We start from the raw sequence: 24,962 nt of genomic DNA on the forward strand, positions 1-24,962 counted from the left end.
GATGCGAGAAATACCTATTCCAATGCTTTTAGACAAGAAAATAAAAATCCAATGGTAATGGGCTAAAATAGGCCAAATTAAACAAAAGTGAAACTGAAACTTTACCTTTATTTATTTATTTCTAACAAATGAAATTTTTTTCAAAATTTTGTTCCACAAAGCAATAACGACTTGCCTAACATTTACGTTTTTTTTTTATACCTTTTCTTGAAATAAAACTTTAGTGGCCACTGGTCATCATAATTAACACTAATTACAGTGCCCTCCCTCCCTGCACAGTGTCACATGCATACCTATTATTAATTACAGTGCCCTCCCTCCCTGCACAGTGTCACATGCATATTATTAATTACAGTGCCCTCCCTCCCTGCACAGTGTCACATGCATACCTATTATTAATTACAGTGCCCTCCCTCCCTGCACAGTGTCACATGCATATTATTAATTACAGTGCCCTCCCTCCCTGCACAGTGTCACATGCATATTATTATTAATTACAGTGCCCTCCCTCCCTGCACAGTGTCACATGCATATTATTAATTACAGTGCCCTCCCTCCCTGCACAGTGTCACATGCATACCTATTATTAATTACAGTGCCCTCCCTCCCTGCACAGTGTCACATGCATATTATTAATTACAGTGCCCTCCCTCCCTGCACAGTGTCACATGCATATTATTATTAATTACAGTGCCCTCCCTCCCTGCACAGTGTCACATGCATATTATTAATTACAGTGCCCTCCCTCCCTGCACAGTGTCACATGCATATTATTAATTACAGTGCCCTCCCTCCCTGCACAGTGTCACATGCATACCTATTATTAATTACAGTGCCCTCCCTCCCTGCACAGTGTCACATGCATATTATTAATTTCAATTGTTGGGTCTTATACGCTTTTGCTATGGTCGAGTCGAAATCCATCTGTTTCCTTTTTTCTACAGTTATTTAATTTATCATCAATTAAATTTTGTATGGTTATATTCTTAAATACTTGGAAGTACTTACATTATATAAAAATAAATTTCTATTTTTATATAAAAAAAAAACAATTTCTTTTGAGGCAAAGTAATGGCGAAAACATTGAACTTCCGGTTAATGAAAATAAAGTTTATCTTTTCAATGTAAACACTTTCTATATATTTATAAATAGATATTCTACTAAAATGAATCACTTAAGGAAAGTATTGAAAATAATTTAGTAAGAAGTATAAAAAGCTGGTTAACTGAAAGTAGATATTTTACTTTTCAATAAATTACCTAAATGAGAAAATGGGATATTATAAAAAATTGGTTCGTGCATTTAATCAATTTCTATTCTAGTTAAAAAAAAAATAAGATTGTTCAATATACTCATATTAAACAAGACAGCAGACGGGCATATATGCATATACGATTTTTTAAAGAAAAAAAAAAGAGTTTTGATAAAGAATAGTATTCAATTTAGAAGAAATATAATATAAGAATGACCGAAGGAGGACCAATATAAATTTATTTAACGCATTAGAATAAAAAATATGATTGAAATTATAAAAAGTGTTAAAATGAAAAATGTCTATGCAAAATAGTAAATCTAAAACAACAAAAACAAGATATCAATAATTTGACGAGACAATATCATAAAGAAGTGTTGAATTTTAAACATTCTAATATCTTCTCAGACTACAGTTGTACTTAGGATGAAATTAGAAACAGAAAATAAAACTTTTAAAGCATGTATATTTTATTTGTTATTTCCACTTATGCTCTTGACATATTACGGTATTATTTTTAGAAAAAATTCCTATTTGTTCTTTAATAGTTAGTAGCGAATGCACCCCTATTGTCTAGGGGCTCTATATTCGCGAGGGATATTGAAGGGCAGAAAAATAGCCTAAAACCTTACTCAGACTTAAAATATATCTAAATAAAATAGCCCAAAACCATCTCAGGATCTATAAGAAGCTTACTGTAAAGGAGAATCATATCGGTTCAGCAGTTGGCGAGATCCTTTGCTACAGACAAAAAAAAACTTACCGCTTTATACATATAATAGGATTTTTTTATTTTCTGTTGGGTAACCTATTGTTACCTATAAATGTAATTTTAAGAATCCCGTGATATGATTTTACTCAAAAAGTAAGAAATCTTCCTTCATATGTCATACGTTTAGAAAGATTATTATTTAAATGCCTATTCTAATATTCATTAAGGAACTCTTCAACAATTAATACTAAAGATTTTATAGAAAAAAAATTGCTTTTAGCAACCTGTTTCTCATCTTTTGATTATATTTTATCCGCGTTTAAAGTTTAGAAGAAATTTTTCTTGTTAATTGAGATATTTCATAGAAAGGTCAGTAAAGTTTTATATTGTGTAATACCTATTCAATATTGCCAGGCATTTTATATAAACTTTTAAATAGAGACAAACATAATCATTTTTACATTGAAACTTTTTAAAATTTAATTTTTTAATCTATCATTCTCCATAAATCGACAGACCAATAAATATAAATGTTAAGGGTATTTTTATTATTCAGAAGAGTTTAAAAAAAAACAGTTCTTTATCTTATATAGCAGCTAAAAAAAAACATAAGGAACTCTTTCAGGCAAACGTAGTGACGAATATGGGTAGCAAAAGCAATGAGGTTTGATACAAATAGTATAAGATGTGATCACCTTAAAAAATGATATATAATCCACTTACCCTTTGTCCATACTTAGGATCTGTTCTACTGTTTATATCATTAGGACCATAGCTTCCCTAAAAATAAAAATATAATAACCTATGACATATTGGAAACTTTGAAATGTTTACAAATGCATGGAAGAAATAGTTTGTTCAAATTATTTCTGCAGAGCCATAATAATTATATATATTCCATAAAAATCATAAATATATTCATTACAACAAAGCTCTGCTTCAAATAAAAAAACAATAAAAATAGATTTAGATTAAATACAAGGCCTCCAAGAACCTTGAAAATTAATAACAATTTTCAAATAAGGGAAAAGGAATGGATTTAATTTTTTTTAATTGTAGTATAATATTTTGTTAAATTCTCTATTTCATCATACAAGATTTGATTTCTTTGACATTATGAAAAAATTAATAAAACCTTATTCCAAAATCACGAAATTGTTTTCATGCATAATTTATGTAATATGGAAGAGACAAGAAATTATCTGTTCAATTGTTACCAAAAAGACTTATATTACTTAATGAAGGTAAAATATGGTAAAATTTAAGAATACATATATGAAGGCCTACAAAGAATCAAAGTATTAAAGTTGTTAAAAGTCAATTAGAAATATAAAAATAGTTCCAGTATTTAAAAATAAAATTTGAAAATTTTACTCAAGATGGGAGGGGATTCTTTTGCTATTATACAATGTCCCTAAAAAATTGCACATAAATGGGTGTACGGTACCACCCCAAGAGAATTTTTACGGGAATAGTGAAAGTATTTTAAATAATCTAAAACATGGAAAATATGTAAAAGATAGAAATGAACATGTCTAATGTTGATTTGTTAGAGAAGAAGTACATATAAAATGAAAGGATTGTTCTTGTAATGACATATAGAAGATCTAGTGAGAACAAAAAGTTTGAATGGTGTGCCAAATAATTCCTTCATACACTATTTATACATACAGTCAAATATATAACCTTACTTATAATTAGTAACAAATATGACAAAAAAAACTTGCCATTTTCCATTTTTAAAAGCGAAGATTTCAACATTACGGGAGTGTTCTTTTCTACATCTTCAATATCAAATTTAAACTTGTTAGAATCGTCTGTTCAATTTAAAACTTAAAATAGATTCCTGTAAAATTAAAGGCCTGCCTGCTATGTGTAGAATTCCTATAGTTATGATATATATGCTAGTACGTTCAGTTATGCGCAAATTGAAATTAAATTAAGACGTGTAATGATTTTAAATACTGGTTTGAACCTAAAAAGCAATAAACTTCGAAACTTAATCATTGCTAATGTTTGTTTATCCCATCTTTGATTTTTCAGGCTTAGTCTTTTTAAAATGTGTTCATATTAAAATATTATCAAATAAATTATTAAAGCTGAAGCTGGCAAATTTTAAGTATAAATACAAAAAATATGTTTAGTTAAATATTTAGTTGTCTAAATGAAAAGAAACCATTGTTCATACTCTGTAAAAAATGTAATAAAATTTCTTTTAAATTTATATGATTTATAGTGATTTCATACATAAGTATGTATTTCTATATTTGCTAAGTCTTCAAATTGCACATCATTGCTAAAAAGTGAAAAAGTAAAACATTGGAACTTTTTAAAACTTTGCCTACTCAAACAAAATAATAATGTGTAAGAAAGAAAAAGTAAAATAAAAGTGCACTCTTCAATTCTTCAGCAATACCATCAATAGATAGAAATTTACCTTTGGATATCCACTGTCTATCTCACGTGTTGAGATACCCATTTTTTCTCGATGTCGAACCTAAACAAATGTATTTTAATAATATCTCAAATGGTTGGTTCGACTAGATCATTCTTTAAGAGCTGGCAATAGAACGAAATCAAAATATAAGAGGGAAATTATCATCAGTTTAAATATATTTTAAAGAATATTTATTGTAGTTGTTCAGCTGCGTTACAAGGTTTAAGCATCTAACTTGTAAATTACTGTGTCCATCTGACAATATGTAAGTGTGTAAGGATATGTGACTTAAGTAGGAAAGTATGCTTTCTATTAGTTCTTAGTACTTTTGGATATTGTCATCATTGTTCTGGTTTCGCTCATATTTGTAATGTTTGTTTGTTTATTTTCTAAAACCTCGTTCCCTTGAGATTATGTTAAAAGTATCTGGCAATAACTTACATTAATATCTACCAGAAATACCGCAATATTTGAAAATTTATAAAATTTACACAAAGTTCATCAATAAGTAAGCAGGGATGTAAGGATGGGACAATGGGCAATTAATTAAATTTTAGAGTTTTAACTCAACGATCTTCAAAACTTGAGTTCTCTGAAAAAAAATTACTAAAATGTTGCTCAGGTAAATTTGGATAAGCGTAAATAAGTGACATCAGCTGAGGTAACCTTGTCATTATTATAATGCTGTGATTAGTCTGTCACAAAAATAGGGGTTTCATTACAGATAGAACAAGAGTCGGATTAGAATTGTTAATTACAAAAGTATCAAAGTACTTCAAAGAATTTTTTTAGAACCAAACAAAATTATCCATATTTTTTTTTTCATATTGAACGGTATTAACTGCTTCTCTTTTTGATAATTTTGTTCAGTAAGCTTCGTCTGCTCGGAGTATACATTCTGTAACGGCATTCTGTGCTCTAATACCCCAAGTCTATAAAATTGGCCAAAAAAGAAAAATTAAATTGGTTCTAGTACCAAAAGTATAAGCCCGTCAAAAAAATCATTTTGAATCAACCTCTTTATCCCTTATCAATGATTCAATAAGCCAGTATGTGATATAATGAAAAACCTAAAATCATTTTAGATTATTAAAGTAAGATGCTCTTAAGACTTCATATTCTTAGTTTTTGGGTTTCAATAAGAGTATTAACAAATCAAAGCATGTAAAGTAAAAAATGTTTTAATTTATTTCTTTATCATTAACTTAAAAGTTTAATGATTTTGCAATGTTCAGAAAGATACCAATTTAATAGATATTTCTAAAAAGTTTTAGAAAAGAATTTTTGGTATTACGGAAACTTTGTCTTTTTTACTGTATACGGTTAAGGTCATACAGTTGTAGCGAATATAGATATCAAACTTGATGATATCTGTATTAGTATGAATATACAACCTGTATTAGATATACAACTAGATAATACCTGTATTAAATATACAACTTGATAATACCTGTATTAGATATAAAACTGGATAATACCTGTATTAGATATATAACTAGATAATACCTGTATTAGATATATAACTAGATAATACCTGTATTAGATAAACAACTAGATAATGCCTGTATTAGATATACAACTAGATAATGCCTGTATTAGATAAACAACTTGATAATACCTGTATTAGATATACAACTAGATAATACCTGTATTAGATATATAACTTGATAATACCTGTATTAGATATATAACTTGATAATACCTGTATTAGATATACAACTAGATAATACCTGTATTAGATATACAACTAGATAATACCTGTATTAGATATACAACTAGATAATACCTGTATTAGATATACAACTAGATAATACCTGTATTAAATATACAACTTGATAATACCTGTATTAGATATAAAACTTGATAATACCTGTATTAGATATACAACTAGATAATGCCTGTATTAGATATATAACTTGATAATACCTGTATTAGATAAACAACTAGATAATGCCTGTATTAGATATACAACTAGATAATGCCTGTATTAGATAAACAACTTGATAATACCTGTATTAGATATACAACTAGATAATACCTGTATTAGATAAACAACTTGATAATACCTGTATTGGGTATAAAACTAGATAATAACTGTATTAGATATAAAACTTGATAATACCTGTATTAGATATATAACTTGATAATACCTGTATTAGATATACAACTAGATAATGCCTGTATTAGATAAACAACTTGATAATACCTGTATTGGGTATAAAACTAGATAATAACTGTATTAGATATAAAACTTGATAATACCTGTATTAGATATACAACTTGATAATACCTGTATTAGATATACAACTAGATAATGCCTGTATTAGATAAACAACTTGATAATACCTGTATTGGGTATAGAACTAGATAATAACTGTATTAGATATATAACTTGATAATACCTGTATTAGATATACAACTAGATAATACCTGTATTAGATATACAACTAGATAATACCTGTATTAGATATAAAACTTGATAATACCTGTATTAGATATACAACTAGATAATGCCTGTATTAGATAAACAACTTGATAATACCTGTATTGGGTATAAAACTAGATAATAACTGTATTAGATATAAAACTTGATAATACCTGTATTAGATATACAACTTGATAATACCTGTATTAGATATACAACTAGATAATGCCTGTATTAGATAAACAACTTGATAATACCTGTATTGGGTATAGAACTAGATAATAACTGTATTAGATATATAACTTGATAATACCTGTATTAGATATACAACTAGATAATACCTGTATTAGATAAACAACTTGATAATACCTGTATTGGGTATACAACTAGATAATAACTGTATTAGATATAAAACTTGATAATACCTGTATTAGATATACAACTAGATAATACCTGTATTAGATAAACAACTTGATAATACCTGTATTGGGTATACAACTAGATAATAACTGTATTAGATATATAACTTGATAATACCTGTATTAGATATACAACTAGATAATACCTGTATTAGATAAACAACTTGATAATACCTGTATTGGGTATACAACTAGATAATAACTGTATTAGATAAACAACTTGATAATACCTGTATTAGATAAACAACTTGATAATACCTGTATTGGGTATACAACTAGATAATAACTGTATTAGATATAAAACTTGATAATACCTGTATTAGATATATAACTTGATAATACCTGTATTAGATAAACAACTTGATAATACCTGTATTAGATATATAACTTGATAATACCTGTATTAGATATACAACTAGATAATGCCTGTATTAGATAAACAACTTGATAATACCTGTATTGGATATACAACTAGATAATAACTGTATTAGATATACAACTTGATAATACCTGTATTTACAACTTGATAATACCTGTATTAGATATACAACTAGATAATGCCTGTATTAGATATACAACTAGATAATGCCTGTATTAGATAAACAACTTGATAATACCTGTATTAGATAAACAACTTGATAATACCTGTATTAGATATACAACTAGATAATGCCTGTATTAGATAAACAACTTGATAATACCTGTATTAGATAAACAACTTGATAATACCTGTATTAGATATACAACTAGATAATGCCTGTATTAGATAAACAACTTGATAATACCTGTATTAGATAAACAACTTGATAATGCCTGTATTAGATAAACAACTTGATAATACCTGTATTAGATAAACAACTTGATAATACCTGTATTGGGTATACAACTTGATAATATCTATCTCCGAGTCTTGTGAGAAGCTCCTGATTCTGTTTGTATTCTCGTAATAACCGTTCAACCTCATCTAATTACAAGAAAGGACGTTTTATCTACAAATTTAAACCATATTAAAAGATTTAAATCTTTTTCTTCAATTAATCATTAGCAATACTGACCATATTTAGCGCAGAAAGGACATAAATAGTGCAATTAAAAATATTTTTCTATTGAAGAGTCTGCCATTATGGACAGATGAAGAATCCCGGTGTTAGAGTAGCTGCACTTGAAACTATACTGATTGAGACCATGAGACACAAGAAATAGGCTAATACAATAATCATTTCATAGCTGACAATAAACTATACCACGCTGGCCCACAATACAATCAAAACATATTGTCATGTCATCTAATAAAAGGGATCATTTTGGATCTTTTGTATACAAAATCATCTTAAAAACGACCATGAATGATATATATTTCATTTCAAGATTAAGAACTCTAGAACAAATCTCGACATAGAAAATGAAACATATTTATGAAATTAAACAAGAAATTATTTGAAGCAAAGAAGATGTAACTAAGACAAAAATGTCAATTAAAATAGAAGGGTAAAATAATTTTTCAAATATCAATATGTTTTAAAAATCTATTATCTGTTTTCTAATATTAAAAACTTGATAAAGTTTAAAAATTGTCTAGTTTCTAGTTGTGACGACCTTTACAAAGTTTATGCTGAATTTAATGGCCTAATTAGAATACTCTCTCGTTTATGCAAATTTTTTACTTAGTGTAAACAACTGGATTAGATTTTTTAAAATTTCAAACTAAATTTAATCTAACCAATGTCTCTTGGGACAAGGATAAAGCAAGAGAATTTTTTGAATTGCCAGACATACATTATACAAGAATCTTTAAATAATAATTGTGTAGCTGGAACAGTCACAATTCAATCCAGCATTTGAGCTGTCCTTGGACAATAAAGTTATGTACCTCGTGGAGATTCCTCTAGCTTCACATCATGCTGTTGAGATGTTGGACGGTAGAGTTGACACAACAACAACAACAATGAAACATATCCATCCATCCCGCTCACTCCTAAATATTAAAATTCATTTAATCTAATAAAGTAACAAAAAAAGAAAACAAATAGTCCATCAATTTGAATCATGAAATATTTATTATCTGTGGAGATTTAATAGGTTTAACGTCTTAATGTGGCCGTGATAAAGATAAAAAAGTTTTACAAAAAGTTAGTAATAAGCAAGACCATTAAAGTTGATTTTACAATCATCCTAACTCGTAGACTTTCAACTTTGGTAGGATTATTTTTAAAATCATATAAAGCATGAGTATTGTAAAATCTGTGAATTTAAATCAACATACTATTTCTCCCTTCTTTTTTCTCTATCTCTTCCTCTGATGTATATAAAATTTACGCGAAATCTTCACACCTTCAAATAAACCTTTTTACAAATATCATATTGGCAGATATTATTGCTTAGTAATGATCTTCAATTAGATTATTAAATTAGTAGAGAAAGATGATTTATTGTAAATTTAACCCGTGGCATGAATGTAAATGTTAACAATCAAGCTTTGTATTGAAGACTTCTCTTTATTTTCTGTCAATATAGGTTTTATATTTTTTTTTCTCATTAAATTATTTTTATTTTTGTGCTTTAATTGCGTGCGCACCCATCTACTATCCACACAACCCAAAATTTACTTTAGTTAGGCAGTTCGTAGAAAACTTTTGACAACTTTACATCTTACACAATTCTCATTTTAATCTTATTAGACAGCTCAAGATTTAATTAGTTTGCCTATAATTGGCTAAAAATACTAAAATGTTACATAATTTAAAGAGTACCCAACGACTAACTTCTAAGAAAATTGTATTATAATCATTTTTATATCTCTTACCAATACCTGAATCTTTCCTCCCATTTTTTAAAATAAAAACGTATGTGTGATGATTAATCTTCTTTTAGAATAAGTGAAGTTTAGCAGGTTTATTAGAGGAAGCCTGCAGAGATGAAAACAGAAAAAATCAAATTAAGCATACAAAAGCTGCAAGTAATATTTATAAAATTAACAGTTATTATTAGTTAAAATATAAAAACAATTTTAAATAACATTTTTAGTATCACCTGTAAAAACTTCTTATTTCTATTGGTTTAAAATAAAATCGATTTTTTTATTGAGAACTATTTCTAAGCGACATTTCTAAAAAATATAGGAATAAAACAAAGTTCACTGTTTGGGAATCTTAACTTTCATGCAAAAAAAAAAACATTAAAAATAACTGTAGCCTTATTAAAAACAAAAAAATATTACAAATTCTGTAATTTCATGTACATACTCTATATTCTAATATCTACTAAAATACAAAATTTATTAAAATTTTCAATTGGCACAAGTTTTGATTCCAGTTTAAAATTTGCATGAGATACTCTTTCATTCAACAATCCTGACATTTCAACCAAAGCCTGGATTTTATTTCGATGTTAAATCACGTCTGCTAAAGAACTTGATTTTCTTGGATTTCAAACATGGATTAACAGATTCATTCATTACAACAGCAACAAAAATACACTTCTACATGATTATTCAATGGATTTTATGAAAATATAAATGTAACTTTGAAATGTTAAATTAATCTTTAGGTATCATATTTTCGCGGACTTGATAGAACAACTTTATATCTGGATGAGTCGATAGAAGTATATTATAATATACATTTATATTTTAGACCTGTTCAAAACTTAAACTTTTCCATTTCAAATTTATTAAATATTGTATTTTTTGCCCTTTTTTGTACAGCACTACCGCCTACGACCATAGATCCGCTGGGAACACTTAAAAGAGGTGAGTGAGGGGAGGGGGGGGGGGGGTGATCGAACCCAATTTTTTTTTCATTTTTAGTTTTTAAAAGAAAAAGAAAAAAAGTACCTTCCTCAAAAACATTTTGTTTTTAGGCAAACAAATACATCATTTGCCGAGAACATTGAAAAAATATTAAAAAGATGAATAAAAACAAGGATGACAACATCCATAAAAGCGAAGCACTGAAACGGTAGGACAAACGGACATGAACACTTATATAGTGTCAGAACTGAATAATCAGAATATATAAGTATAAGAGTCGAAGCAAAATTGTAAGAAAATTGGTTGAAAAACTGCTTTATACAGGATAATGTTTATGGACATACTTACATATTTAGAACTTGATTATAGAGTTGCTTCGCTTATAACATTATACATTGTTGTCCCAGGAATCAATATACCAAAAATCAGATCAATCGGATTATTAGATCACATAAAAATTTGTTGTTAAAAAAGTAAAAAAAAACAACATGTATAAATTGGACGTAATGATTATAGAGTTGCTACGCTTTCTAAAGGCTTTCTACTAAAGGAATCACCATGCAAAATTTGAAATCGATAGGACAATTCTAACATGCCTAAATTAACGAAAAGAGCTATCCGTTACGGACGGACGGACCGACCCTAATCATAGAAAAGCTTCGCTTTTAAAAATTAACAGTTCTTGTATACAGTTTTATTTTGGATTGGTCGATAAATGTGCAATTTCTATACATATATTGTATATTGGTGCGAACATTATTTTACATTTGTGTCCTATATTTAAAATATGTCAAGTGCCTATCAACCATTGATAAATCATTCTCATACAAACTATTTCAGTAAGGGGATCAACTTTTTGTCTCATACTTTTCCACATGTTTTACAAATTAAACTAGAAATATGAAATATTTAGTGATGTTGTTAATGAGATATATTCTCTTGTATTATATACCAGATGTAAAAATATCGTACACGATTACAAAATGCACGGCAAGAGGTAAAGAATTTAAAAAAATGAGGTGCTTTTACTTATACCTAAATATCGACCACCCATTACCCCCCAAATTTGCCTACGGCACCCCCAAATTCGTTTGGACGTCCCTGGGCAGACAGACATACGGACGAAACCTAATCATAAAAAAGCTATGCTTTAAAAAATAGATGGACTATTAATGGTTACTGATATTTGATATAGTTACTGTGGTTACAAATAAAACAAAAACTACCAGAATAACTTTTGATGCTTCCACTAAAACTTAAATTTAAATCAACAAACCCCGTATAATTAATAGGCGAGAAAAAAAAGACAATTCAAGATTCAGAAAAATGAACCAATGATAAAGGTTATGATTTTATCTTAATTTCCCCCTAAATATTTTTTCCAAATTAATTACCCAAAATAAGGGCCGTGGTTTTGTGTAAATGTAAAAAATAAATGTTTGATAATGGTAGCTCGGTAAATGGGTAATAACAAATAACAAGGACCTTTATAACCATAAGAGATTTAGATCAAAACAAAAAAAATTTAAATAAAAAATAAATTATGTCAATAAAAAACTCAAACCAGAAAAAAAATATTGTTTTATCCTTTACCTACTTTTTAAGGGATCGCTTTGAGAGTATTAGACTAAGATGGGTAACGTTTGGGGGGTGAATGGACATGGTTTTGATAAAAAAAAACATTTTTGCTGTTGAGAAATTAGAATATTAAAAAATGAGGATCTGTATTGAATTCTTTTACATGAAATATGTTTTTAAGCCGATTCTAATACTAAATTATTTAATTCAAATTTGATTATTGAGTAGCTGCATAATCAGAAATATTTAATTACAAGACCAATAGAATTAAGTAAGAAAGGAGAAGAAGGTCTGTTTTTAGACCTACTTACTTCCTACAGACTGACTCGACGGCCAAAGTGTGAAAAGGAATCACTAGAACCCTGAAATCCCCAATAATACACAGAGTCCAACTTATTAAATGAAACAAGCATAAAATTTGAATTTTTTAATCCTAAAGACTGCTAGCTCCATATAATATATTTGGTATTGATTATTTGAAATTCTTTTACTGAGGTCTGTAATTTGTATAGTGCTTATTCAGTGCGGCCAGATTTTACCAGTTACCAACAATAGGCTTTCTGCGTATATCCGACTTGATCCGAAAAAATTAGTGTTTGTAGGAAATGCATGATTACACAATAAAAATGTTAAACAATTTGTAATAAAATTTAATTAGAAAAGTACTAAAACAAATTTGCTTTACTATTTTTCAATGAAACAAGAGGAAATATTGCAGGTACGTCCAAGGGGGAGGAGTATATTAATGAATAACCCTCCAAAAAAAATATTATATTTAATTTTTACCCCTCCCCCAACCTTTTTTTTTAAAGCTTGGACGGCTTTGCATATATGAAATAAATTTCACCCCCCCCCTAATAAAAAGCTTGGACTTCCTGTAAGATTGTGTAGCTTTTTTGTAGTGTTTCCCTATAGGTTGTCATGTCAGCGAGCCTGGACAAAAACTGATTAAGGTACTATTTTAATTTTTTTGTTAAAATTTAAATAAACTCAAACAAGACCCTAACAAATTGCAAATAAATTCTATAGAAAATTTTTTTAACAAAAGTATCAAAGCAGTCTTTGACCAACTTTAGAAAGATTAATTTAAAAATATTCACTTTAATGAAATAATATATTTTTGAAACTTAATACAAATTTATTAAAAGAAGTAGGTAGACTATACAAACAGTTTTATTTTTTTTACAATTAATTATTTTCAAAACACATTAAAAATATTTATTAATTATTTATCAACATTCTTGTTGTTTATCGACTTAGTAATATTGTATATAGAAACATTAATGATTCAAATTTAGTATAATTTCCCCTTGTTGCATGAATATTGTATTATTATGTGAATATATTGTATATTGTATTGTAAAGGAAGGGAAACATTTAAATTGTAGAATGTTGGACATAATAAATTTTGGCAAAGCTGGAAATTGTAAGAGTATTCTAGAAATAATTAAAAGCGAAGCTTTTCTATAATTAGGGTCGGTCCGTACGTCCGTCCGTCCGTCCGTCCGTCCGTCTGTACGTCCGTCCGTCCGAGATAGATAGCTTTTATTCGTTAATTTAGGCATGTTAGAATTGTCCTATCGATTTCAAACTATGCATGATGATTCCTGTAGTAGTTAGGTACGATTTAGAAAGCGTAGCAACTCTATAATCATTACCAGAATGTCCGTACGTCCATTTTAAACATGTTGATTTTTCTACTTTTTTAAAAGCAAATTTTTATGTGAACTAATTATCCGTTTGATCTGATTTTTGGTATATTGATTCCTGTGACAACAAAGAACAATATTATAAGCGAAGCAACTCTATAATCAAGTCCTAAAAATGTAAGTATGTCCATAAACATTATCCTGTATCAAGCAGTTTTTCAACAATTTACATACAATTTTGCGTCGACTCTTATACTTTTATATTCTGATTATTCAGTTCAGACACTATACAGGTGTTAATGTCCGTTTGTCCTACCGTTTCAGTGCTTCGCTTTTATGGATGTTGTCATCCTTGTTTTTAATGCAAATATATCTATAACAAGAATGACAGCACTTTAAAAATCGTACAAATGAACATTAAAAAAATAGAGAAACAGCGCATTAAATAATTAATTTTTGTTAAGTCTAAAAAAACTCTGTATAAATATATCCCAAACAGGACAGGATAATTAATATACATACTTAATTTATGCCTAATGCTCCCAGGAATACATTCCCAAAATAAAGATAATAGAATGAATATTTATAATACAAAGTATAACGAATAACCCCCCCCCCAAAAAAAAAATGTTTTCTTCTTTTAAATCTAAAATACCAAAAATTAAGTTGATCAAACCTCTTTGGGCAAAGCCCCTAGAGGCTAGGAGCGAAGTTGCTAGTATCATATAAAGTACCTATAGTATCATATAAAGTACCTATCGTATTTTTAAAAAACTAAAAATTATAAGTGTTTAATATACATATACAGGGTGTCCCTCGTAAACTCTTTTTTTTAAACGCTTATTACTCCCTTAATATTTAGGCTATCTTAGTAGAATAAAAAGTATTTGGCAGCCTACTACTGACCATTTTATGGGGTAATGATGAAAAATCTACAAAATAAACAGGAAAAAATCTACAAGGTATTACATAAGAGGTTAATTTTATTGAATTTAGACTAACCTACAAGAAAATATTTGCTTGGTTAACTTTAAGATTAGTTAGGGTCCAAACGGCTGGTCGCTCAGACTTTCTAAGCATAACAATAGAACAGGCTTGACAAGGCATACCAGAAATTCTCAATATTCAAGAATCTGAAGTGTAATATAAGTTAACAATATGTCAAAATAGGCATAATATTGATCTTCTTCGTTAATTTTTCATTTGAGCTCGCTTCAAATGCACACAAGAACCTGAAAAATACCATATTTTTAAATTAGACTACAATGCCAGTTCTTATAATGTCTGGAGTAAGGCTTTGTGATTCACCATTTGACCACCAGCTGCTTTAAAAGTTAACTAAGGAATATTTTTTCTTGTGGATTAGTCTTATATTCACTAAAATTAGCCTGCTATGTATTACCTTGTAGATTTTTTTTTCTGTTCACTTTGCGGATTTTTCATCACCATATCATTAAATGGTCAGCAGTAGGCTGCCAAATACTTTTTATTTTACTAAGATAGCTCAAATATTAAAGGAGTACTATGATTACTAAACTGTACCTAACTGTTGCATATAAGTATGATAAGTTTTAACAGACTACGTACTGACCCTAAATCTGAAAACTTCGATTTTAACAACAATTCTAAATTTTATGTTCGTAGCATTGCTAATATTTTAAAAGTTGCATTTCTCCTTAATAAACTGATATAGAAGCCTGACTTTTCTTTAATTTGAATAGGTTCGTCCTGTTTGGCCTATATCGATTTCTTTTTAAAAGCGAAGCTTTTCTATAATTAGGCTAGTTCTATCCGTCCATCCGTCCGTGACGGAGAGCTTTTTTCTTTAATATAGGCATGTTAGAATTGTCCTATCGATTTCAAATTTTGCATGGTGATCCCTGTAGTAGTTAGGTACAATTTAGCAACTCTATAATCGTTACCAGAATGTCCGTGCGTCCATTTTCAACATGTTGATTTTTTCACTTTTTTAACAAATTATTTTTATATGATCTAATTATCCGAGTGATCTGATTATTAGTATACTGATTCCTGGACAAAGTACAATATTATAAGCGAAGCAACTCTATAATCAAGTCCTAAAAATGTAAGTATGTCCTTAAACATTATCCTGCATCAAGCAATTTTTCAACAAATTTACTTACAATTTTGCTTCGACTCTTATATATTTATATTCTGATTATTCAGTTCTGACACTCTACAAGTGACAATGCCCTTTTGTCCTACCGTTTCAGAGCTTCGCTTTTATGGATGTTGTCATCCTTGTTTTTGTTAGACGATTTCTGTTACACATAGCTGACATAAAGTTAACATGATGTAAAAACCTTTTTTTGGAATTACGATTTTAGAATGGAGATTCCTAAGAATATAAAGCCCCATGTAATAAGCGAAGCATTATTATATCAAGCCCGAGAGGCTAAATGCGCAGAAATAAGAAAATAGATTATTTTAGTAGTCTTATGAGAAATAAGAATAAAAAACATATTATATTAATAGAACTGTTAGGACAGCGAGTTTAGCTATAAAACTATTTATCTTTCAAGGATATATTAAGAATAATTTGTATGTATGAAATTTGCTGCACAGATATTCATACATTTATTTAATCCTTTGCAATGTTGACAAAATTAATGGACACGTCCGTGCTTGTATGGCAAAATAATCTTACAATACGTTTAGGCTACATACCACACAATGTACCCTCTTCAGTCCACTTTTTTTATTACTTTAAGTCAGATTAGGTCAGGATGGCAAATGTGGAAATTGTTTTTGTTGTAGTTTAAGAACTTGAGAAGTGACTTTCAAACGCACGTATAGAGAGGATTAACTAATGAAGAATTTGAACAAGGATGACAACATCCATAAGTAGCGAAGCATAAAAATCTTGAATAATAATACGGACAAGGGGATTTAAAAAGCATTTGTTGAAAGTAAGATAAATTTATTACATAAAAAATATGAAACTTTTTCCACGTATTTTTTAAATAATTACTAATTACTAGTATAGCTTAATTGATCAAATATATTGGAAATTATATTTTATTCCGAGTTTAAACCAATTAGGAAGAGGTTTTCATAATTATAGCAAAACTATTTTGTTGCTTTCAATCTTATCTATAGATGGACAACCGACCAATCTTCCTTTTGTAATGAAATTTTAAAAAAAAGTTTGTAGAACCCACGAAGCCCTATGTAGAAGCCACGGGGCCCTATGTAGAACCCACGAAGCCCTATGTAGAAGCCACGAAGCCCTATGTAGAAGCTACGGAGCCCTATGTAGAACCCACGAAGCCCTATGTAGAAGCCACGAAGCCCTATGTAGAAGCCACGAAGCCCTATGTAGAACCCACGAAGCCCTATGTAGAAGCCACGAAGCCCTATGTAGAAGCCACGAAGCCCTATGTAGAAGCCACGGAGCCCTATGTAGAACCCACGAAGCCCTATGTAGAACCCACGAAGCCCTATGTAGAACCCACGAAGCCCTATGTAGAAGCCACGGAGCCCTATGTAGAACCCACGAAGCCCTATGTAGAAGCCACGGAGCCCTATGCATGATTCTGGGTAATTCTGAGCTCTTCTAGCTCTTACTTAACCTTACTTAGCAGATTTTAAGATTGAAAAGTTAGTTGGTGGTCCTTTTCCGATTTTAAGAAACCACGTTTATTTAGATTTTACAACATAAGAAATTACAATTTAAATATTTAAATATAAGCTTTCTTTTTGAAATTTAAAATGTAAAATAAGTTTAACCTATTAAGAAAATGTGTATATGTCCTATATATGTCTAAACTTTAAATGAAACACACCATGCTTCAAATAAAGCTAACATATAATACAAACTCAAAACTTTTGAAAATTAATAATTCTTTATTCTCTAACTCTTTTTGTAATAATATAATTGTAGTTTTGTTTTAGTTTGGATTTTTTATGTGAAAAAACTTAATGTTTCAAAGATCAATACATTTTTGTGTGAATATTATGATACAAATTAGTGAATACTATGATACAAATTAGTGAATACTATGATACAAATTAGTGAGTACTATGATACAAATTAGTGAGTACTATGAGACAAATTAGTGAATACTATGATACAAATTAGTGAATACTATGATACAAATTAGTGAATACTATGATACAAATTAGTGAGTACTATGATACAAATTAGTGAGTACTATGAGACAAATTAGTGAATACTATGATACAAATTAGTGAATACTATGATACAAATTAGTGAATACTATGATACAAATTAGTGAATACTATGATACAAATTAGTGAATACTATGATACAAACTAGAAGTTGAGATAAGAAAGCCTACTCAGACCTCAGTTTTTCCTTTGTCTTTTTAACATTTACTTAAATAAACTTGAAACTGAAAGAGCTGGTCCATTGGGTATAATATAATTATTTAATTCTAAAGTTTTAAGTTAATAATATCTAGAGAAGAAAACTAGATTCAAAAATTGATCAGTTATAAAATAGAATGATCTTATTATGAATAATAATATACCTTTAACTATTTGAGGAAACTTTATTTATGAACTATTGTTTTTTTAACTGTTTTTACAATATGAAAAAAGTAGATACTATTGAACCTAGTTGACATATCCCACCTGGAGTAAGGTTGTCTTGTTGAGAATATCACTGCATGCACTATTCAGATTTCATATTCACACACAAGATTATTTATCACCATAGTCCTGACCAAGTCAAGGAAAACCATGTTTTAGGTTGACAATAATACATGTGAGAGTAAGGTGTGAGTGTGCACCATCTCTACACAGGGATCCTGCTCATCATTATGGTGCTACCAGCGGTCATCACACACATATCATTTATTTACTGGAGGAGTGAAGGAAAGGGGGATGAAGGCCAGGAGAAAATGGAGCTTGCACTAAACACTTGGCATCAACCAAAATTTGGTTTGTTTATGTTTGTATATGCTTTAATTTGTACTCTATATGTGTGAGTATAAGTTACTGCGTGTGGATGGCCAACCTTCCTGTAGATTCACTAGACTGCAGCTTCTCTCTGCATAAACTCTCTCTTTCACTCTCTCAATCTCTTTCTCGTTATAAATGCTTCTCATTTCTCTTCCTCTTTATGTTTTGTAAAAACTTAAAGCCTCTCTTTCTCTCTCATAAACTCTCTCTCTCTCTCTCTCCCACTCACTTTTTGTCTTTTCTTCTCCCTGAAAGTTTGTATTTACCTCTTTCAGTGTATCCTACTCACATACTCCCCATGTCTCTCATTTCTACCACAAGAAAATTCCTCTTCTCTCCTATTTTCTCTTCAGTGCTTAGCCGTCACTGTTTCCCAATCAATACGGAGGACTCCATAACTTCCATCCTCAAAAGTGTTGTCTCCCATCCCCTAAATCCACTGGTTTGAGCCTCCGTAAACCGGTTTACAGGTGTATCCTCCGACCCATTATCTTTTATACTTTCTCCACTACCTTCCCATTTCCATTTGTTTTGTGTTACTCTTTTCTATTATAATGTGTGTATGAGTGTGTGTGTGTGTGTGAGGGACAGCTAAATCTACCTCTTACTCATTTCTTTTTTCTTTCCTTCCATTTCCAACAACCAAATATGGACGTTTGAGTATGAGTATAGCTACTTTTTTGCCAAGAAAAAAATATTTTTATTTTAGCTAATTTGATAACACAATTATTATTTCATCTTTTCATTGATACATAATTAAAAAAGAAATATGGTTCAAAATACTTTGAACAGGTTCATTCTATTAAACGTTCATTTTACGACCATGATTGATTATGGCAGAATTGGAGGATAAGGTAGAGGTATATATATATATACATTTATATATCATGTTTGTACATATAAATATGGAGGTGGAAGGGCTAGTACCAACCAAAATAGGTACACTATTACAAGCAAATGGTTATTTAAAGGAAGGAGAGGGTTTTAACATTGTGGGACGCTAGTGACTTTGTATGGAAGGGAAGTGGTGGGGAGTCACAAAGGTCCAGGGGGGAAAAGAGTGAAGTAGGACATAATATTTTATCAACTCTTAAACAATGGGCTAAATTAGTTGATATAGACAACTTTTCCATTCGTATATTTCGTATAAATCAAAATTAGAAATCAATTTCATAGCATAAATATAAGGTATTGATAAGCATTGATCCAATAATAAAGTCTTACCTGAGAATATATATAAAAGAAACAAGTTTTAAGATTTCAAAATTTTATGACTGGTGATGGGTGTGCACTAGGGCGGGATCATTTTGGAATAAGACAAAGAGGGGATGTGTAACAGATAAAAATAACTTTAAAAAGATTTCTGACCAAAAAAGAATTTCAAAAAATTGAGATTTAGAATACGACCACTTAAAAATGTAATGAACAATAATATAAAAAATATGCAAAGATGACATTCAAGTCCTTTCCACTTATTATCTCAGTTCCAATTAGTCCTAGAGTGCTAAATATTTTTGTGCATTTCCCCAGTTTAGTAATGAATTTCCTACTATAAGTAAGTCATCACATTTTGCTCCCTTAACCTTTATTTATCAACCTTTTACCGGCCAACGACCAGACATACAATTGAATAGCTATTTGTAAATGAGAGTAAAAAATATATTGAATCAGATCTATGGCTTCATGGTGCTCCCAGGAAAGGCCTTGAGGAGTAGAATCAGAAACTTTTGTCCGTTTCAAAATATCTCGTTCCTAGCCTTAGAAATGACTAAAAAAAACACCATTTTTTAAGGTTTATTGAGTATTGTCCAATTTGTAGAGTTTTTTTGAGGCTTTCTCAGGCTAGGAATGAGATTTTCTGAACCGGTCAAAAGTTACTGATTCTACTCCTCAATGCCTTTCCTAGGAGCACCATGAAGCCATAGTTCTGATTCAATAAATTTTTGACACCCATTTACAAATAGCTATACAATTGAATGTCTGGTTGTCAGCGGTTTTAAGACTTAGGATAAATTTTAAATCATCCAGAGTTGTATTATACTGATAAAAATCAATTGCAGATCCCCGCTTTGGTCTCAGAAAAAAAATGTCCAAAATCAACCCACCCTAGTGTGCACTGTGCAAAAGTCTTGGGTTAGGGGGGAGGAAGAGAGCAAAATTTTGATCACTTTGCTAAATTTTGACAAGAAATACACATGATTGGTTCTTTTTAGTGGTAAATTACTTAATCAGCAGACAAGTGAAAATTGATTTATTATTCATCACTTAAAACTAATTTTGTTAGCCATTTAGGAAAACTGATTTTAATAAAAAGTAGAACAATGTCTGAAGCAAAAAAAAAAAAAAAAAAAATAGGGGAGTTGGGTGAAGCCCTGATGAAAAAAATACTAAACCCGTCAAAAGAAATTGGTTGGGGACATTTGTAATTCCTAAAATGTACAGTTTCTGTGTTGAAAAAGTTATCGCAGATATAATTATAGGTATCAAATAAAAATTTACTGTGATGTTAGAGATTTCACAATAATAGTCATTAAATGATAAATACCCATATTATAACATTATTAGATAGGTGATTAGACTTTCCATCGCGTCTTGGGGCAAAGCCCCTGGAGGCAAAAGGCTAAGGTCAAATGTCTTTTCCATTTAATTGTTTATCTGGTTTTGCTTGCAGCATGGCCGATTCTGATTTTATTTGTTAGGGTAGCTCTTTATAAGTCCTAGGATTGTTTTTAGTTAATTTGAGGGATGGTAGCCTACCTTCCTAAATGGTAAAGAATTGACCCCTAAAAATTTGTATCCCAGAACCCAAACTTCAAATTCAAAATAAAAGTTGGAGGGTATGTGCCACTAACTATGCTATCTCTGAGTTTTACTTTTCTGGATGTTTTATTCCTGTTAAATTTTGTTATTCCTTCAATATTTTTTCTAAGACTAGTAATGCATGCTATTTAGGCCCAAAGTTGAATCGATATTTGAAAATATTTAAATGATAAATTTTGTCCTAATTGTGTTCAGAGTGAAACTGGGATGAATTATAAGTGAGAGATAGAAAGGAGAAATACCCTTCCTTCAGAACAAGACTTTCATGGCATTGGAGCATGGCACACAAATACACACACATATATACACACATACACACATTAAATATACATAGACAAACTCACACACATATAAATAAGTAAAAATAAAATATTTTACACAAAAACACATACACACACTTACACTCATTATCACACTCTCAAGCACACACACACACACACAAACCCACACACACTTACACAAACAATGAAACCTACATAGAAAAAGAAGTTTGAAAACTTGCCCAAATACACTCAATTTAATCATCTTGGAGGAAAGGAAACAAGGTTATACATGAAAAACATACATCTTCTAACCTCGTATTTCTTTCACATATATTTGTAAAAGGTAAATAAGTATATCTCTAATCTAGATATGAACAAGGACCTTAAGAAATGGGAAAATGAACTGTAAACTTTTCTTCCTTCGAAAGTCTAGGTAGAAAATTCTGACCTTCGAAAAACTGGTAAATTTCCAAAGAAAATTATCATTCTACAGTTAAATAATATTGCAGATTTAAAGTATTCAAAAAATTAGTTTAAAACCATTAAAAAAATTAATCTTAATATTTCTTATTATACTGATTCCCTAGTGGCTCTGCTTTTAGGATAAGACAATACATCAAAAAATTTTGTCATGCGCTTGCCTGTAATACGTTTTAAAAGATCAATTTGGATGGTAGGGAGACCCCCTCCCCAATAAAAAAGTATAGATTATTAAATGGCATTGTGGAGGACATTTCTTGAATCTTACTTTTTATTTTAAAGATAAGTACCTTCATTTCTTAGTGTGTTAGCTATCCTTCCACAGCAAGGCACACTAATTATAGCTTCGAACATGGTATCTGCTTGACAGGCTTGTTTTCCGATTAGGTTGGTTGGTTTTGGGACTTTTGCCGTTAGGGGACTTTTTCCGTCATAGATTGTTTAGCCTGTTTTAGTCACCACCTAAACAAGGAGAGTATTATTTGAGCCAGGTGTAAGTTTTGTAGGTTAAATAAGAATTACATTTACTGTTTAAGGATATACTTACATATTTAGAGCTTGATTACAAAGATGCTTTGCTTATAAAATTGTGCCTTCTTGTAATATGAATCAGTATTCAAAAAATCATATGAATCGGACAGTTTTAACATACATCATGTTTTAAATTTATGTACGGACTTTCTGGTATCGATATAGAGTTGCTTCGCTTTCTAATTCTTACCTAATTGTTATATGAAACACCATGAAAAGTTTTAAATCGATAGGACAATTCTAAAATTAATAAAAAGAGCTAACAGTTACGGACGGACCCTGATTATAGACAAGCTTCGAATTTTAAACAACAATGTATTTACTAAAATATTATAGATAATGGATGTCAGATACAAAAAAAAGACCTAAAGTACAGTGTAGCTCCGTTACAAATAAAAGACAAATGATATGATCTTGGTTGAGATATTTCCATAAACATATTTGGTTTTTCTACATACGTTTACACCACATAATTGATATCTTTAGTGCTTAAGAGGTTACCTATATGCAATATTTATGTATTGTATATATGTGTCCCTTCAATACTGTACGAAAAAAACAAATATATAAATTTATAAAATTTACTAGATCTATGTTATGTACCATAAAGTTACTTACAGAAAAGCTGTCTAGTTATAAGAATAGAGCCAGTAGATAAATAGGATATACCAAATCAATGGCGTGAACAGCCATTAACCAGGGGAAATGACAAGGCAGGTGTTGACAATCCAATATTACACCCCCCTTCAGCACGCCACTCGTCCAAACCCTCTTGTCTTACGTATTATTCCCTTTTATAGTTTTATCTGTAAAACAGTTTTTAAGTCTTTAATTTTGCGCCACGTATCGAGGCTATTGTCCTTGAGTAATATGTACTTTTTAAAAGCGAAGCTTTTCTATAATTAGGGTCGGTCCGTCCGTCCGTCCGTACGTCCGTCCGTCCGTCCGTCCGTCCGAGACAGTTAGCTTTTAATCGTTAATTTAAGCATGTTAGAATTGTCCTATCGATTTCAAACTTTGCATGGTGATTTCTGTAGTAGTTAGGTACGATTTAGAAAGCGTAGCAACTCTATAATCATTACCCAAATGTCCGTACGTCCATTTTAAACATGTTGATTTTTTTACTTTTTTAAATAGCTTTTATTCGTTAATTTAAGCATGTTAGAATTGTCCTATCGATTTCAAATTTTGCATGGTAATTCCTGTAATAGTTAGGTACGATTTAGAAAGCGTAGCAACTCTATAATCATTACCAGAATGTCCGTACGTCCATTTTAAACATGTTGATTTTTCTACTTTTTTAACAACGAATTTTTATATGATCTAATTATCCGTTTGATCTGATATTTGGTATATTGATTCCTGGGACAACAAAGAACAATATTTTAAGCGAAGCAACTCTATAATCAAGCCCTAAAGATGTAAGTATGTCCATAAACATTATCCTGTATCAAGCAGTTTTTCAACAAATTTACTTACAATTTTGCTTCGAATCTTATACTTTTATATTCTGATTATTCAGTTCAGACACTATACAAGTATTAATGTCCGTTTGTCCTACCGTTTCAGTGCTTCGCTTTTATGGATGTTGTCATCCTTGTTTATTGTTGTCTTTGTGTACATATAGAATCCTGCTTATGGGTTAGATAATGGGTAATATAGAATATGTGAATAGTTGAGTATACATATAACATATTTAC

The 24,962-nt window shown here is 29.9% G+C and overlaps 1 protein-coding gene across 1 annotated transcript in view; it reads right to left on the reverse strand.

The window, feature by feature from the left end:
- Positions 1–19,247, reverse strand: part of mmd (disintegrin and metalloproteinase domain-containing protein mind-meld) — a 64,992-nt gene extending 45,745 nt beyond the window's left edge. The window contains exons 1-5 of the mRNA XM_080157318.1: positions 18,839–19,247; positions 9,117–9,221; positions 8,116–8,210; positions 4,403–4,462; positions 2,689–2,745 (exon numbers count right to left, since the gene is read on the reverse strand). Of these exons, the coding sequence (XP_080013444.1) occupies positions 2,689–2,745; positions 4,403–4,462; positions 8,116–8,210; positions 9,117–9,210 (306 nt within the window). The 5' untranslated portion in view covers positions 9,211–9,221; positions 18,839–19,247. The remainder of the gene's footprint in view (positions 1–2,688; positions 2,746–4,402; positions 4,463–8,115; positions 8,211–9,116; positions 9,222–18,838) is intronic.
- Positions 19,248–24,962: the final 5,715 nt, after the last annotated feature.

The sequence above is a fragment of the Acartia tonsa genome, chromosome 4, assembly GCF_053477335.1.
Source record: "Acartia tonsa isolate MP-2025a chromosome 4, ASM5347733v1, whole genome shotgun sequence".
Classification (NCBI taxonomy): Eukaryota; Metazoa; Arthropoda; class Copepoda; order Calanoida; family Acartiidae; genus Acartia; species Acartia tonsa.